The sequence below is a fragment of the Nansenia antarctica genome, assembly GCF_963989245.1.
Source record: "Nansenia antarctica genome assembly, contig: SUPER_16_unloc_1, whole genome shotgun sequence".
NCBI lineage: Eukaryota > Metazoa > Chordata > Actinopteri > Argentiniformes > Microstomatidae > Nansenia > Nansenia antarctica.
The window spans coordinates 12,038-29,935 of record NW_027663469.1 but is presented as its reverse complement, the minus strand read 5'-3'; the positions used below and the strand labels follow the sequence as shown (position 1 = coordinate 29,935).

The 17,898-nt window shown below is 43.7% G+C and overlaps 2 protein-coding genes across 2 annotated transcripts; both read right to left on the bottom strand.

Annotated features, from left to right (window-relative positions):
• Nucleotides 1-6,322: 6,322 nt before the first annotated feature.
• On the bottom strand, nucleotides 6,323-10,976 carry LOC308172269 (retinol dehydrogenase 10-B-like). Its single transcript, XM_080550780.1, has 6 exons — nucleotides 10,615-10,976; nucleotides 9,881-10,119; nucleotides 9,431-9,529; nucleotides 8,770-8,915; nucleotides 8,006-8,137; nucleotides 6,323-7,590 (listed from the first exon to the last, which is right to left on the bottom strand). The coding sequence occupies exons 1-6, from the start codon at nucleotides 10,892-10,894 to the stop codon at nucleotides 7,467-7,469; spliced, it is 1,020 nt and encodes a 339-aa protein (XP_080406906.1). The 5' UTR covers nucleotides 10,895-10,976; the 3' UTR covers nucleotides 6,323-7,466.
• Nucleotides 10,977-15,354: 4,378 nt separating this feature from the next.
• On the bottom strand, nucleotides 15,355-17,382 carry LOC308172267 (potassium voltage-gated channel subfamily B member 2-like; the record flags this gene model as incomplete). The annotated part of the gene is made up of 1 exon (XM_080550778.1): nucleotides 15,355-17,382. A coding segment is annotated over one exon (2,028 nt), but the record flags the coding sequence as incomplete, so codon positions are not given.
• Between the last annotated feature and the right edge of the window lie 516 nt (nucleotides 17,383-17,898).

Here is a 17,898-nt window from a genome sequence, read left to right as displayed (position 1 = left end):
ACACAAGGGTTGTCATATTGCACATAGTATTGTTGCACATTATATTATGTGCTCTACACGTCCAGATAAGGTCGAAAATGTGTTGACACACTATACAAAAAGAAAACAGTCGTTCATACCCACATTTTAATTGATAGTTTCCTATTGCATTTTAATCACAATTGTACATTATAATGTTATGAATGCAAAGCACCCCAAAAAAAAAAAAAATAATAATGTTAAAACCAATATTGCAAATATATTGTAATATCGTATTGTATGAATAAGAGAGAGGGAGTGAGAAGCCTTGTAGATCAAAATAGGTCACGTGGCAGTGGTTCGCCCATTGATCAGTGCATGTTTCCCCCACAAGTGACCAGCATGCTCCATCGAGGTATCCTATGGTTGTCTAGTGGTGATGTTAGGATTGACTGTGTGTACCCTTGTCTAAATGTAAGGGGTATGGTTTGTGGACGGTGGGGTGGGGGTGGGGGTGGGGACGGCCCGGGGGCGTGCGAGGGATATCCCTTATTTTCGGGGAAATATCCCTTATTTTCAAATCCCAATGTTGACAGGTATGCTCTGGCTCCGTTTTCACCCCTAATCTCCGTTTTGCGCGTTCACGTGTAGCCTGGTCCAACCAGTGCTTTTACATTCATCATCGAGGTACAGCTTACCCTTTTTTTAGACATAGCTGAGTCAATCGATTTCATTTTGTGATGAAGTCATTTATTCGTTTTGCATAGTTATCGGTGAAGTAGGTTTCAAAGTCCGCGTCTCCTTTTTTACGCGTTAGCCGCTTGAAACTCAAACTGGGACGTGGCCAGATTTCTGTACAGCCTCCTCAGCCCAGTGAATGAATGAATGGTCTTCCATGAATGAATGAATGAGTGGGCCTCCAGCGCAGCGACCGCTTCGTCCACCTTGGAGCGCAGGAACTGTGGAGACTCCAGCATGCGGAGCAGGTCAGAGTTGTCCATCTCCAGCAGCATGCCAGTGACCTTGGGAGCGATGGGGTGCATGCTGTGGATAGATGAGAAACGCTCACCTGGAGGGAGGGGGAGAATAAATATCAGTAACAGTAATTATACTAACCTAATGGGGGATTCATTGAAACAAACAAATAGACTCGCCTATCATTTGCTTCAGGTCCTCATGGGGAACGGTAGCCAAAATGGAGTCAGTCCGAAGCTCCTCATGGATAGCAGGCTGCTTCATGGGGATCTGTGGCTGGGGAGCCATGTGCTGCAGGAGGTGTACACCAGCTGTGTACTTGTTACGGGGCACAGTGTGCATCCGTGCTGTAGCTGCGTCTGCACTGGCAGGGTGCTTTCTCAAGGCCTGGGTAGCTGAGAGGGAAGATAATCATAATCAAAGGGATATTTATGGAAAATGTTTGGATAGTGCTCTTTGGGGCAGGATTACTTCACTAAATATACTGACCCGCACGCTGAGAGGTCATCATAGGGGGAACCAGGGAGGGCGTGGCCTTCATAGCGTTGAAGGTCTTAGGCCTGGTAGCCGACGGACACATGGCGTTGGTGGGCGTGTTCTGGAAGTGCTGAGGAGGTGTGTCTAGGAGATGAGTGGGTCTCAGCTGAGCCAGCTGGTTGGTGAAGTCCGGTGCAGCACAGTTCTGGGCCTGTGGAATGGCCGCCATGAAGAACCCAGGTGGGGGAGCAACCTGGTAGGGGTTGATGCCTGGGTTGGGAACGGCGCAGCCGCTGGCCGTACTCTGCACGTGCTGGTTGGTTGCGCGAGCCTGGCGCTCCTCCTTGCCCTGGGCCAGGGCCACGTACAGGGGCTTGGTGGCCACGATGCGACCGTTCATCACGGTCACGGCCTTGGTGGCGTCCTCGGGGGAGGAGAAGCACACGAAGCCGAATCCCTTGCTGCGTCCGCCCTCCGTCATCACCTTTGCGCTGGTGATTGTTCCGAAGTGGGAGAACTCTTTGTGCAGCTGCTTGTCGTCCAAACAATCGTGCAAGTTCTTGACATAAAGATTGACACCCTGGTAGAGAGAAACTGTGTTTTACTAAGATGTTTTTCATGCCTCAAATACATCAACAATGCTTACCAAGATTATGAGCTTTCTGATACAGTATTATGTTTGTTCATATACACACACACCTGGTATCTGGTCCTGTGGCCCTGATTTATATGCTCAAACTGGCGCTTCAGCACAGTCTGGCGCTCTCCTCTCTTCTGGGCACGGCCCACGTAGACCCGCCTCCCATTTAGCTCCTGGCCGTTCATCTCATCAACGGCCCTCTTGGCATCCTCATGCCTTGCGAAGTTGACAAATCCAAAACCCATGGATTTACCAGCGTCATCGGTCAAGGCACGGACACTCAGGACTGGTCCAAATCTTTCAAACCTCTCCTGAAGGCGTCGGTCGTCCATATCCTCTCCGAAGTTCTTGACATACACGTTGGTGAACTCTCCGGCCCTGGATCCGAGTTCAGCCTCTCGTTCTTTGCGCGTTTGGAAGAACACTTTTCTGACGAACACTTTTCTGCCGTTCAATAACGTGCCGTTGAGTCTCTTAATCGCTCTCTCAGCAGCCTCCTTGGTGTTATACTGCACAAAGCCATAGCCTTTAGCATTACCATTCGCGTCAGACGCTACCTTGCAGGAAAGGATGCTCCCAAACTCCGAGAACGTGTCGTAGAGGTGCTTGCTGTTGAACGTCTCCACTAAATCCTTAACGAAGATGTTGCCGACCCCACTGAATGTTGACGACCCCATCCATTGAATAGGCGCACTAGGATTCATGTCTTCAATTTTTTGGGGGAAAAGAACGAATAACGTTTATCTATCTAGCTCTTCACAGATGAATTGCAGGTAAATGAACGGCATGTGTACTCTAGCTGGATTCTAGAACTCCAGCTGCATGTTCTATGGTTGTCATCAATCACTTATGTTTTAGAAGAATTCTAACTTCAGACACTGTGACCTCACAGTTATAGCCAGGGTCCATTTTGTCAGCAAACCTATTTAGGGGTTCATGAGGAATTCCTTCTCCAGCAGATGTATTTAACATGAATAATAAAATTGTAGAGTTGACCTATATTCATCACAAATCATGTCATCGCAATCAGACAAGTTGAAATATGACTGAAAACTTCCAAGTAGCATAGAACAACTTATTATAGAAATTAATTAATAGAATTAATTAAACTAATTTGTTTGTTCATTTTCTACAACAACTGTTCAACGTAGAAACATACAGCACATTGTCACATGTTTAAATAACCTTTTTCTTATACATTACTGTGTATAGACATAAAGCTACAGATTTCATATATTGCTTCTAGCCGTTTCCCTTTTTCTTTTCAGTAAAACTCTTTTATGGTTTATGGATACCCAAGTGTATCAAAGTTAGCATTTTGGTGGCAAAAATACCAGAACTGTCCCATCTCAAATGCTTTGTAATACTGATATAACTACAGTAAACAGATAATAATAATAATAATAATAATAATAACTTTTTATTTGTATAGCGCTTTTCCTGCAAACGTTGCAGCTCAAAGTGCTCCAATCATTATATAATCATAATTTAATTATTTAGTCATTTAAAGGCAATATTAAAAAGATGGGTTTTTAGTCTTGACTTGAACATATTTGCTGAGGTTGCATCCCTAATGTAAACTGGCAGGAATTCAGTCAAATTTACATCACATTTAGATGAATTACATTTCTGCATTACCTCACTTTCGCTATGGTCCAATAAAACCACACCGTGGCTTTGGCTACTACACTCACTTTATTAGGAACACTATAGCCTACTACTGTAATACTGGGTAGGGCCTCCCTTTGCTCTCAAAACAGTCTCAATCCTTCGTGGCATAGATTCCACAAGATGTTAAACATTCCTTTGAGATTCTGGTCCATCATGACTTGATAGATTTTTCAGGTGCACTCTCAAGTTGTGAATCTCCCGTTCTACCACATCCCAAAGGTGTTCTATTGGATTCAGATCCGGTGATTGGGAAGGCCACTGTAGAACACTCAGGCTCTTTTTGATAGGGCCAAGGCAGGCAAGTTGCAAAATAGAGGCAGGTCAGTTAGGGTTTCAGCATTAAACATCACATCATGTTATGTAGGCATGGCTCTGTAAGTTTCGTTCTCAAGGGTTACATTTTCCAATTTCAATACGGACACAATGCTTAATATATAGTTGTATCCACTTAATAGTCTCTTTAATCCAATGTTTAAAGTTATACAACAGCAACTTTTTATCTAAACGTTGCGACCGCGCGCAGAAGGGTCAGGAACGGCGCATCTTCGAGAACGATGTGGAGGATAAGGATGTTATTGACATCGTTAAACTTTTAATCACACGATTCACTGACGCTGGTGCCATCCCTGTAGCGATTGAGGTATTAAAGGCAAATGGCTACAACCAGCCGGCAGTGGAACTGGAGGAATTTATCAAATGTAAGTTGTCGAGAATGGAAATTGTCAAAACAAGTGACTTCTCTTGTCCAAATGATTTTATTAAAACAATGTGGAAAAGCTGGGGAAGCAAACAGCAATTGGTTTAGTTACACACAAAAAACATTGAATATGCAACTATCTATTACGAACTATGTAGAAATATGGAAAATAAAGGGAAATTGTTAGTTTCACTTTCACTTTCACGGACGTGTGTAAACCAGGCCAGGCTGGCTTTGGCGGTGCTAATAGATAGAAATAGAAAGAAAATACGTTTCTAAGTTAAATTCACCTATTATAAGTCTGAGTGGAGATACATTCTGTACAAATATTGTTTCTGTAGCTGTTTCTGTAGATCATGTTGTCACCCTAGGCTGGATATTTTAGTTTTAGCCCAGTCCATCTGGTTGAGCTAATTACTCAATCATGAAGGTATTGTGAAGATGAACATTATTTTTAATGAGGAATTTAAATTAGAATTCAATAGACTTTCAGCTGACTTCCTGAATTGAAATGGAATTGACCCTAAAGTCTGGTGGTCAGGTTCAGGATAATACCTGGTCAGTTCACTCATCTTGTATCCCCGATCTGAAATGAATCAGTCCCTCCCTATATTCAAGGTTAAAGATGATTTAAGAAATAGGACTTAGCTGATCATTAGCTGGTGTAAATGCAGAACGGATGAACTTCAACCTGCCATAAAACTGTCTTCACTTCACCAACACTGGTTTGGTCATAGACTACATAGCACAACACAACCGTCATAGACTAGATGAATGTCCCTTTTTGTTTCCCATACAAGGTGCTGCATCAGTGGAGAGGCCACAGGCTGATTGCAGTCAGACATCTTCAGCAGCAGACACTCTGACGTCTGTGCGGCCAAAGTTTGTGAACGGAGTATCAGGCCCAAATCTTGACTCTCTACTGGACAAACTTCAACTAGAGAAAGTGATGAATCCACATGAAGCAGAGGCAGTAATGTCTAAAGTGATAAGGGCAGACAGAGCCCGTGCCATCATTGACATGGTTATCAGGAAAGGCCCAAAATGCAGTTTGATAATGAAAAACATTGTAATTGAATTGGACCCCTATTTTTGCCAAGACATTGGCTTGAACTGAAAATGTGTTATAATAGGCCTCAGCTTAGCTGTTAAATGTTTTCAGGGTCATAATAGTGGTTTAAAAATGTACTAAATCATGTTTTTATAAGATTTTCCTGCGTTTGTTAATCTTTTATACCAGAGAATAAATGTATTTTCAAAAGTTGCAGTGAAGTTATTTTCTACTGAAAATTAGAACACTTCTGGACACTTGCACATTATGTGCCACACCCACATTGGGTCAACATTGCATTTGTGAGTGCACAGGAAAGACAGTAATAAATCATGAAAGCCGTGAAGTATGAAATTCACCTTCTGTAATAATGCAGTTATAATGCAGAAATACAGTAAATCTCAGAGTATTCTTTTCACAATCACAGGAAGTTTGAAGTACGGTCACAGAGAGAACACCACACTAACCTTGGATAGTGAAGTTGAGCTATACTAAAAACATAGGCTACATGTTATTTTGTTAACTGGAAGCCCAAAAACAGTAGAACCGAGTTAGGAAACAACTTGTGTATGTAGGTGAACTGTCTTGGTATCATGCTATCATGTTATTTCCTTTTCAGCCCCACCCTTCTCCTGAAGTATGCTCTAGCTCCCCCATGTGGACTTAAATTGGAATGGATGCACAAAGGAATACTTTTGAAAAAGGGTTGTGCAATGGTATGATTAGTTGGAGCCCATACCTTGGGTTCTATGGGTGGAATCTTAACTTGAGATCAGTGCACACAACTGCGACCATAATGAATCAGGGTCCATTTTCTGCTAGCCTCACTTTTAAGATTCGAGCAGCTCTCAATCTTCATTGCTTTCATTTAATTATGAATTACTTTGTCTCTTTGTCAATCATGTGTAGTATGTCATTCTGAACTATGATCTGAGCATATCCACACAAAATGTCAAGGTGTTACTTATTAAATGGCATCCTGCTTGCAGTCTGCATGTGATCATATTATGTCATGTTTGAGACAAATACCAGGAAAGAGGTACCATGTGGTGTAAACACTTTCTGCCAACTCAGTATAGAGGTCAAAAGTTATTTGTTTTTATTCTCATCTCCATTGGTCTTCAGGAGGATACCACCATAAAGAACAGAATCACTGACTGAGAGAGCCAATATCCTGCCTACATGTAATACAGATTGGCTAAATCTACAAAATCGCTCTATTTGCACCAATCACATTCAGAAGGACATGTACTGTGTACAACTGACATGAATCTGTGTCATGTAGGCCAGAATCTCAGATCAGGGGGGTATTCCACGAAACGCGAATAGAGCTAATTCAGGCTTGTTTTATAATTTCAGATCGAGTTCCGTTCCCTGAATGTGGCTCAAATAATTTGCTGTTTGGTTGCTATGCAACCAATCCTACAGAACAAACCTGGTAGAGACCAGGTTTACGGTCTGGTTTAAGTAAGATGTGTGTCAAAAATGTCTCACAGGCGGAAACTAAATCCCGAACGACAGTTCCGTCAAGTGTCTTTTTGGAAATATTAGGTCCCACCTTTTACGAGTATCACAACAATAGTATCTTCTTTTTCGACAATCGGCTCTTCTGGGCTACTTCTAACTCCGGCGCGCGCCAAAAAGCGAGGCTTTCCAAACCGGACTTGCGTGACATTGATGACGCAAGGCTTATAATTCGAGGAATCACTTGAGGCTTGAATACCAATCGAGAGTTGCTCGAACGAGGCTTTCCTTTTAAGCGAATATACTAATCAACGTACGTGGAATACCCCCCAGGTGTCTATCTGTAACTTCCAGGGTTGAGTTGAGATTCCAGAAAGCTCCACAGCACCTTCCATTCATAGCCTACAATGAATTTAAGATAATCTTACGAAGCTTTCTCAAAAAAGTTTCACCCTACTGAATACACAAGAGCTGGTACTGAATCCATGATGATGATGATGATGATGATGATGATGATGATGATGTTGAAGCAGCTAGGACCCAGGCTTGGATTCGTTGTTGTTCATGGCTTCCTTCCCATGAACCAGAAAGGGGTACATGCACTTGTCTGCTCCAAGGAACCGGTACATACAGACGATGGCGTCAAAGGGTAGGACACTGTAAAACAGGTAAATAAATACATTAATGGGTATTATTATACAGTGGAAATAGTGTTAATAACGGTGTGCATGTACATACAGATCATATACATGGAAGTGTGTGTGGGGTGCCTGGTTTGTTTAGGTAGACCCTCATGGCCTGCTGTACCCACTGTGTGCATCCCTTCCAACTATATATCCAACAACTATTTATCCAAAGCGACTTACAATTAGAGATTACAGGGACGGTCTCCCTGGAGTAACTTAGGGCTAAGTGCCTTAGGGTCAAGGGCACACTAGTGGTGGTGTTCCCAGGTGGGATTTGAATTCATGACCTTCTAATCACCAGTCCCAACTCACTATCCCTATATATTACCCGATATTCATCTGGGCAAGTCACTGACAACAATGACAACTGGGTGTTGTTGACTTACGTCTTCATGAAGGTGACCATGTACATGGCGCGTGGGGTACACACCAGGGGCTGGTCTGTCAGGATAGCCTTCATGGCCTGCTGTACACACTTCTCAGGCCTCAGGGGAGGGAACAGAGGAGCCATCTCCTGCCTGGATGAGACGACAATGAGACATTATGGTCATGAAACTAGTTTAAGATGACATTTATTAGAAAACATTAATGTGCAGATATAGTTTCAGGTTGTATTTGCAGCATTATGTCCCTAGGTAACACAAATACTGTATATTATAAAATATCCTTATTACATGAGCAAATCACAGATGACTGAAAAGATGATGCACTTGAGCTAATAATCTATTACTTATTACATTCTTCCCAACCCAATGTTGTTCAAATTAGCTCTCACACCCATCAGTAAGTTCCATTCTGAAACATAATTTACTCAGTAATGCTAAGAAATAGGTTGTTGAGTACACCATGGAGTTAGTTTTTATTTATGAATACAAATACATACTGCATTGTACATTTATGTCAATCCTTTTATCATAATGTCTTGACTCTTGAAAGATTAGCCTGATTACAGGCTAAAGGAGATCATAATAAACAAACCCCAAAAAAAACATTATAAACGCTTAGATTGTGGCTTCGATTCCAGCTGGGACCATATATATACAGAAAAATATACGCACTCACTGCAATGTAAGTCGCTTTGGATAAAAGCTAAATAAATGGCATCTATTATTATTATGATTGATTGTATAACAGCAGTGTTCCTCCCTACCTGATCCTGCAGCCTCTGAACATGCCGGTGTCGACCAGGAAAGGACACACCAGCGTCATCTTGATGCCGTGCTTCTCTGCTGCTTTGAGCTCGTGGCTGAGCGACTCGTGGAAGCCGATGGCGCCAAACTTACTGGCACAGTAGTCCTGAGGAGAGAGAAATATGAAAAAATATGAAAAAAAATTGTACCGTAGAATACATACATACAATACAATTTACATCTTATTTTAGTCTACTTTTCTATTGTCACTTTATTTTGTTGTTGTTGTTGTTGTTGTTGGTGGTCTGAAGTGCTGTAACGCCTGAATTTCCCCTCTGGGATTAATAAGGTATCTATCTATCTATCTGTGTAACCGGCGGGGTTTGCACTTGGGACCTCTCGCATGGATGCAACAGGTGTAAGTACGAGACACGAGGGCTAGTACTTGTGGTACAGAGGCTATATCCAGTTCTGCAAGTCCCAGACAAGACTTCCTCATCACAAGAGCGTGACTCCAAACCATCTCCGCTACAGAGGAACATTTATCTCATCAGTGTAGGTATAGGCCTATTAGTTATTACTCAGTCAAGTTATTATCTGGGACACACACACACACACACGCTATTAAGTCGCTCTCAGGCTATGGAGGATGCCTACAGCATTATAAAGGAGACGTTATACCTCGATCCCAGCAGTACTGAAGAGGCCCAGTGAGCTGGCTATCGTCACGATGTGTCCATGGTTCATCTCCAGCATCGACGGAAGAAACGCCTTGGCGGTCTGGAAGATAGAGAGAACCAGACCACCACCAGTTCAACTGTGAGTCAAGAGGGGTAGATCAACCATTCTTGACATAACGGAATATGACCCGGGATCCGCCGATACCTTTATCTTCACAGTACTGTAAATCACTCTGTTTTGACCTTATATAAATTCCCTTCTGAACTTGCCCATCACCAACAAATGCTACATCACAACAATATCATAAGTCATGAGAGACAGCTTTCACTAGTGTCACAGCAGGTAGGCCTAAACAAAGCAAATGTGAATATAGCAAACCAATCTCGTGCGCATCACTCACTAGAATTATTATTATATTCTGTTTTTACTTCAGTGAGTGAACCAACTAACCCAGAAGTGGGCGTGGCAGTTGACCATCAGGGTGCATTCGATAAGTTCGTCAGGACACTCCAGCAGGTGACGTCCCGACACCACCCCGGCGGTGTTGATGAGGATGTCCGTGTTGCCCACTTCACGTCGCACCTTCTCAGCAGTCACGTACACGTCCTCTCGCTGGCTGACATCGCACACGTAGGTGTACACTTTGGGTTCGAGCAGAGACACATGATTCCTCTCTCCATCCACAGAACCTTTCACAGAGAGAGAGAGAGAGAGAGAGAGAGAGAGAGAGAGAGAGAGAGAGAGAGAGAGAGAGAGAGAGAGAGAGAGAGAGAGAGAGAGAGAGAGAGAGAGAGAGAGAGAGAGAGAGAGAGAGAGAGAGAGAGAGAGAGAGAGAGAGAGAGAGAGATGCCAAGTCATATTTAGAAACAATAGATCATTTAAATAGACCTAGAGATTACATTTCGTGAGTTTAGAATGATAAGGTTCTATCTCCGTTTAGGGCAGTTCAGAGATATTGAGCGTCAAAGTTTTTACATTCCATTATGTTTTGTGAGATGGAACCTTTGTATTTTATTAATTACTAACTCAAAAATGTACAACATTTAAAAAAAATAACACCACACAGGCATTAATAAACACCTAATGGATCAGATTATGTAAAAAAACTAAATTTTGACCAAAAATGGAGATAGAACCTTATAATTCTAACGTCACGATTTGCCAAGAAGGTGGTGTTAACCAACCATTGGTGTTAGCTTTGGCAATCTCCCTGTAGATTTGTCGGACCATCTCCGCAGTCTCTTCGTTGCTTTGCTGGTTGATATCCCAGAGCACCAGCGTGGCACGCCGGCGGGCGAACTCCTGGGCGAACAGCCGCCCCAGCCCGGCCCCCGAGCCCGTGATCACACACACCTGGCCCGCAACCACCTTCTCCTTGGGACGCACGACCCATTGCGCCGCGGCCAAAACAAAAGCCCAAACAACTTTGAACGCTACTAAGCAGAATTCAGCTAAAATATTCATGGTTGCCAAAATATTGACTTTAGAATAACAAAATTCCTCAATCGAGCGCAAATCATCGCCATGAACCACTCTGAAGGAAGGAAGCCCCGGGTAACTTCAGTCAGGAGAACTTCGATACAATGTTGCCCTTGCTGTTTGCTTTAATACCAGGCTAAAAGGCTACTTCAGAGTTCAAAGAGCTTGGGTCTGTGAGGCGCTGCCTGCGCGCATAGATCTGCAAACCATGTGAAGTTTTAAGCGAACGAGCTTTGGCCCATCCCTTGTTCCACATGTTTGCGCCTCGACGGAGCGCAGCGGTGGAAGATGATTCTCACCACAGAATCACCCGACCAGCGCCGCCTACTTCTGAAACCACATGCATGCTGGAAGTAAACAAAGAAAGGATAACCGTGGAACTGTTTTCAAACTGTATGAAGTTCTAGCTGTGCTTATTTTAAAAAAGCCATATAAGTAGGCTAGCCTACTGTAATAAGAATTATGGAGAACATTCCCCGCCCCCCCCCCCTTCTATTTCTCTCAAGTGCTACAGTTGTGTGAGACCCCATTAACAATAAACGTGAAAACGTCGTGAAAGTAGAGCTTTGTGTGTCCAACAGGCTTCTACGGTCTTGGACATTAGGCTATACTGAAGTGAATTGTACATTCAATAGGTTAAACAGGTCGGCAACTGTGGACTAACTCATAACTTGTGAATCAAGTATGAGCTTCCTCTGCTGGATTTAGTTTGTCGGTTCCTTCTGGCTTATCGGCTGAGCTGAGATTGTTAAACGATGGATTCCTTGGACCCCACCTTCTGCTTATTTTAATCCTTACCGTCTTTTACCTGGGGGGTTTTCCATCAACGTCGCTAAAGGAAAATCTAGGCTTATTTTGATTATTTTGAGCGACGTTGATGGAATACCCCCCTGGACTTAGAATCATGCTAAGGAGCTTTCTATTGCTATATAAATCTCAGGAAAGACTCCACGCCAATCCTGTCCAGGAGTATTTTCAAATAGGTCAGGTTCACTTGATAGACCATGTCTGGCATTCCCAGTAGGTGCATTGGTCTATTTGCAGTGGGCAAGCTAAATAAAGCACATATTTAACCCAGGTCTGATAATAACATCATCACAATCCATTTAGTTTATGCTATTATTGACATCGAGGAAAGAATCTTAGGGACCATTAATCTCTGCAACACCCACACGCATGCGCGCGCACACACACACACACACACACACACACACACACACACACACACACACACACACACACACACGCACACACGCACACGCGCACACACACACACACACACACACACACACACACACACACACACACACACACACACACACACACACACACACACACACAAACACCAACAACAACACCATTAGGTCACATGAACACATTTATTGGTCTTGCATATGGTTATCAACTTATTGCAAACAATAAATTCCTATTCATTCACTATCAAGTTATGTTGACTTACAATTAAGATGACTAAATGGTCACATAGCTTTAAAACAACCAAAGTATAATGGGGGATGAAGGGAACATTGGAGAAAGCAGGCAGGACAGGAGTATGGTTGAGGAGCTGACCCTAGAGCTACCTATTGTAGTGTTATGGTTGTGTGTTTAGGTACAGTATTGGTTTGAGGATATGTATATGATAGAGCTAACTGTACAAAAGTAAGATAAATTACAACAAAAATACAAATGAAGGTTGTATTGTATGAGGTTGGAGCCGTGACGGGGCTTGTACCATGTACTGTTACACCAGGGAGGGTCAGTGCAGTGGTGGACTTCCCTGAATGCCCTGACGTCTCCACAATGACTTAACATACAGGACTGACTACACGCAACACTGTGAGAGAGGGGCAACCATGACATGACATGACATGACATGACGAAGCTTCCAAGTTATACAAAACCTGAGAACTCTGAGCACATTCTACTTCCATGACATCATCAGTTCTACTTAGCATGACAACATCAGCCAATGTCTACCTAAAAACAAGAAAAAAATAATCTGTATAGGTTTCTATTATGAACCAGCCAAATCATATACTGTAGGTTTCTCGTCTTCTCATAAATATCTATTTATGAAAAGGCACACGTTTCATAAACGTATCAGGAAGTATACAACTGTCCTGATTTGTTTTATTTTGTATCTTAGAAAAATAGAATCAATGATGACTGAACCAGTGAAACATAATGTTAACCTAATCTAAGTTAAATACAATAGAAGCACAGTAGTGTATACACTCACTGAACACTTTATTAGGAATACCTGTACACCTGTCAACAGTCCAAGCTAGTGGAGGTGGTGTAATGGTGGGCGAATGTTTTCTTGGCACACTTTGGGCCTGTTAATACCAATCAATCATCACTTGAATGCCGCAACCTATTCGAGTTTTGTTGCTGAGTCTGACCATGCATAACCTTCATTGCCACAATGTACCCATCTTCTAATGGCTACTTCCAGCATGATAATGCACCATGTCACAAAGCAAAAGTCATCTCAATCTGGTTTCATGGACATGATAATGAGTTCAGTGTTCTTCAGTGGCCTTCCCAGTCACTGGATCTGAATCCACTCAAACAGCTTTGGGATGTGGTAGAACGGGAGATTCACAGCTTGAAAGTGCACCTGAAAAATCAATGCAGGAATTGCATGATGCAATCATGTTATCATGGACCAGAATCTCAAAGGAATCAATGCCACGAAGAATTGAGGCTGTTTTGAGAGCAAAGGGAGGCCCTACCCAGTATTACTGTAATGTTCCTAATAAAGTGTTCACTGAATGTATTTCATATAGGATGCAGATTGTCAGACAGCAGCGGACAGTCTCCCCTGATTCAGTAAAGACTAGTTAGCATTTTTATGAAGCTGTAGCAATTGAAATGTCTCCAAGCACTGTGTATGATGTCAGTCAGCCATGCAATTGGTGCAATATCGTTAAAGAAAGATTTAATCTACAGCTAGGCTTAAGTCCTTGAGTAAAGTGCTTTTTGTCCTCTTGCCTGTAGAGAGCAGTATTACACTGTTATCTGCCTGAGAGCTATCATGACCACACAGTCATCTCCATACATTACAAATTCACCTTGACACACACACACACACACACGCACACGCACGCACGCACACACACACACACACACACACACACACACACACACACACACACACACACACACACACACACACACACACACACACACACACACACACACACACAGTATTCATGCAACTATGGTAGCCAACACATCGTCTGCACTTCTCTAAGCAAAAGGCAGCATACAACATAAATACAGTGAGGTGTGTATTGATACAGTGATACGACTCACTTATCACTTTTAAATGTATATAACCTGATTGATAATTCGGCTGATATGATCTGTATCCATGTGACTGAGCTGCTATTTTCAAAGCATAATATCTGTCTTGTAAAATACCCCCATTGTGGAAATCCATGAGATGCAATGCAATTACACTTTCATGCCTTTCCCCCATTTTCCATGGAATGGATGCTTGGTTTTACCATAATATAATTTAAAAACAGAATGAAAGTACAGTACATGGGCTCATTTAGATAGACACAATATAAACAAGAAGAATATAAAGTATTTAAAAGCAATCATAGGTATTCATATATGTAATGTCATTTCGTATTGGTCTATTTCCACACTAGCAGCATTTCTATACACTATTCTCTACTTCTTTTACATGGTTTCCTTAACTGAGACTGGGGTCTTGTTCCATCTCTTGAATTACTTAATTGAGATCAATTATCAAATCTAAACTGATTAAATAACATGAGTTAGAATTGAACCCTTTGCGGATGAATGCAAGTATATCTAGTAACTGTGAAGGACATGGATAGCATTGAAGAATTACTAAACACATTTAAAGTCTTGCAGAGAAATACAGCTCCACAAATGATGGGGCCTTTGAAAATGTAAATGTAAATTATTTCCTCATGAAAAGTCCCTTTTCCATCAATTTTCTTCGTCAAAAAACAACATCAACAACAATAACTCAGCAAGCAAAAAAAAAGAAGACTTGCATTTCATAGCTATCTAGATAAAAAGTACAGGACCAGAAATGTACCATTTATTCAATAGTCCTCAGTCCCACTAGGTAATATATATATTTTTTGTCTTCTCACATTTGAGGCTCCTGATCCACTGATATGAGTCCAATGCCTGCAGCATATAGGCAGTTCTCATTTGGTCTTCAGAAACAGTGACATAATCAGAAATATACTTGTCAAGCCATGCAGACAAACTTTAGAATCTTGTTCACTAAATCAGTGTGCTTCGTTCTTAACTCATTTTTTTCATTTTCATTTTTGTAACAGGTTAGTCTCATTGAGATAGAATATCTCTTGCAAGAGATTCATGATGGTTCAATCCATGGCCCTGTTTTTTGTGTGTTATTCTTCCTTCCAGATCTCTGACTCTGAACACTAATGTCACATGCTCGTTTCAAGAGAGGGATCATCCAGGATGACGTGATTCTCCATATCTACACTTTGACCCCCGTCTGCTGCTCCATTGCCCTGACCCTCCCCTCCCTCCACTCCCACTGAGTTGAGAGTGTTGGGTTTAGGCGACAGAGGGCTACTGACGCTGCCTGCCACGTTGTCCATGTGATTCTTCCCCTTGTGGCTTAATCCTGAGGAATGACCTTCACCCTCTAAGCCCTGGGCAGATGCTGAGGCCTCTCCACCGCTTGGCTCTCCTGGGCTGACAGGTAGCTGGCCTGGGCCCGGCCCTGGGCCTGGTGGAGGTGGAGTGGGCTGGAGCCCTGATGCAGATCTGCTCTCTTGCAGCGTAGCGCTGACAGGCTGTGGAGAGCACGATACCGTCTCGCCTGTCACCACCGTCGCCTCCTCCTGAGATCCAAAGTTGACTTTGAGCGGTGTTTTTATCTTCTGCGGGTTGTTGGCCCTCAGGGAGCTGCGGACGCTCTCCACCGTCATGTCGAAGCTGGGGTTGTCCTCGCCGTGTGACGTCACGCTGCCAACGATTTCCGGCGATTTTCCCCGTGACAAGTATATTTCCGGCTGGTGCGAGACAAACTCGTAGAGTCCCTCTTTGATGATGGCGGCGGGTGACTTGGTGAGTTCTTTGGAGGTGATGAGGCTGAGGTCCAGAGGAGGAGGGACGCGGGGTCTGGTCTGGGCCTGGCCTGCGACGTTAGGGAGGAGGGAGCTCCTCTCTGTCTCGCTCTGGTCTGTGGTGCAGCTGTCAAAGCTGTCCACGCTGGACATGCTCTTGGCGTCAGTGACCTTGATGATGGAGGACTTCGGACCTGAGGAGGGTTTCGGACCTGGGGAGGGCTTCGGACCTGAGGGGAACACTACTTTCATCTCCAGCTCCAGCTCCAGCCTCTGTGCCTGCTCACGGGGAGCTCCCGGCCCTACGTTGTGACGTGGAGACGAGGTACGGGGAGACACGGTCATCTTGTTGTAGGCGTCCTCCAGACTTTGGGCGTTGAGGCGCTGGGGGCTGGCTCTGGGCCGGTTTAAGCGGTCTGGAGATCCCAGCTGGCCCACCTCATGGTACCTGGACTGCGTCCTGGGACTGATCTCCGCGTTGGCATGCTTCTGGTAGTTCCACTTCGGCGAGAGGTGGTTGTCGATTGTCCGTTTGTCTTCGCTGCCTTTCTCCACCATCACGTCCGTCAGCTCCATGCTGCGGGCGAACGCGTCCTTGAGGTTCATGGAGACGATGCTGCCGTTCCTCTTGGCCCTCTCCAGGGCCTCCCTTCTCTTGATGGCCTTCTCCTGCCTCTTCTGCTCTCTGTAGAACTCTGAGAAGTTGTTGACGATGATGGGGATGGGCAAGGCGATGACCAACACACCCGCTATGCAGCAGAGGCCACCCACTATTTTACCCAGGAGGGTTTGTGGATAGATATCCCCGTAACCCACCGTTGTCATGGTGATGGTGGCCCACCAGAAGGAGGCGGGGATGCTGGTGAATTTGGTCGCGTCCTCGTCTTTCTCAGCAAAGAACACCAGGCTGGAGAAGATCATGATTCCCATGGCCAGGAACAAGATCAACAGACCCAGCTCATTGTAACTGCGCCTGAGGGTGAACCCTAAAGACTGCAGCCCAGTGGAATGTCTGGCCAGCTTCAGAATTCTCAGGATTCTCATGATCCGGAATATCTGGACGACTCTCCTGACATTCTGGAACTGCAGAACGCTCTTGTTGGATTCCGTCAGGAAGAGAGTGATGTAGTAGGGCAGGATGGCAAGCAGGTCAATGACGTTCAGCGGGCCTTTGATGAACTTCCATTTGCTGGCGGAGGAGAGGAAGCGGAGGAGGTACTCCATGGTGAACCAGGCGATGCACACGGCCTCAACGTGGGATAGGCTAGGATTGTCATTGAACTGTCCGAACTCATCCACAACCTGTAGCTCCGGCAAAGTGTTGAGGGACAGCGCGATGGTGGATAGCAGGATGAACAGGATGGACAGGATGGCCAAGATCTGAAAACACAAAAAAGAAAAATGGAAAATGAGTCATATGAAAGGCATCTGAATGGTTGTTACGCAGTTTGATTTCATGTATTGACCCGCAACACAAGGGGGTCCATAAAAGGTCTACAACCCAATTCATTAAAGGCATATTGTACCATGCTGTACCATTTTAACATCTGGAGTAAGGAGTATGGCTTTGACATAAAATGGGCCTGGTATGATCAGGTTTGCTTTGCTTGATGTTAAGGATTTAAAGGAATCTACAGATCTGTAAGAATACAATTATGTCTACACAGACAATCCGCAAAATGATGTAATGTCTGTCTGTGGTGTGCACTAGATGGAACAATCCCTCATTCGCTGAAAACAAATCATTAGGACATTTCTATTTAGACCAAAGTGCAGTTGAGGAACACAAATTCAACTGTTTAATTTCAAACGTTCTCACTTGATTTGGAGTCAATCAACAGCATGTAACACATTATTTTCAAATGCAGTACCATCTGTAAAAGCACTCATTTCTAA

What these genes read in the sequence shown, in the direction of transcription:
- LOC308172269 (XM_080550780.1), bottom strand. Translation starts at nt 10,894, where the DNA reads ATGAATATTTTAGCTGAATTCTGCTTAGTAGCGTTCAAAGTTGTTTGG. An exon ending in TGCCAAAGCTAACACCAATG is followed by an intron (nt 10,120 to 10,614) that starts GTTGGTTAACAC and finishes TCTCTGTGAAAG; the next exon opens with GTTCTGTGGATGGAGAGAGG. An exon ending in TCAGTACTGCTGGGATCGAG is followed by an intron (nt 8,916 to 9,430) that starts GTATAACGTCTC and finishes CTCTCTCCTCAG; the next exon opens with GACTACTGTGCCAGTAAGTT.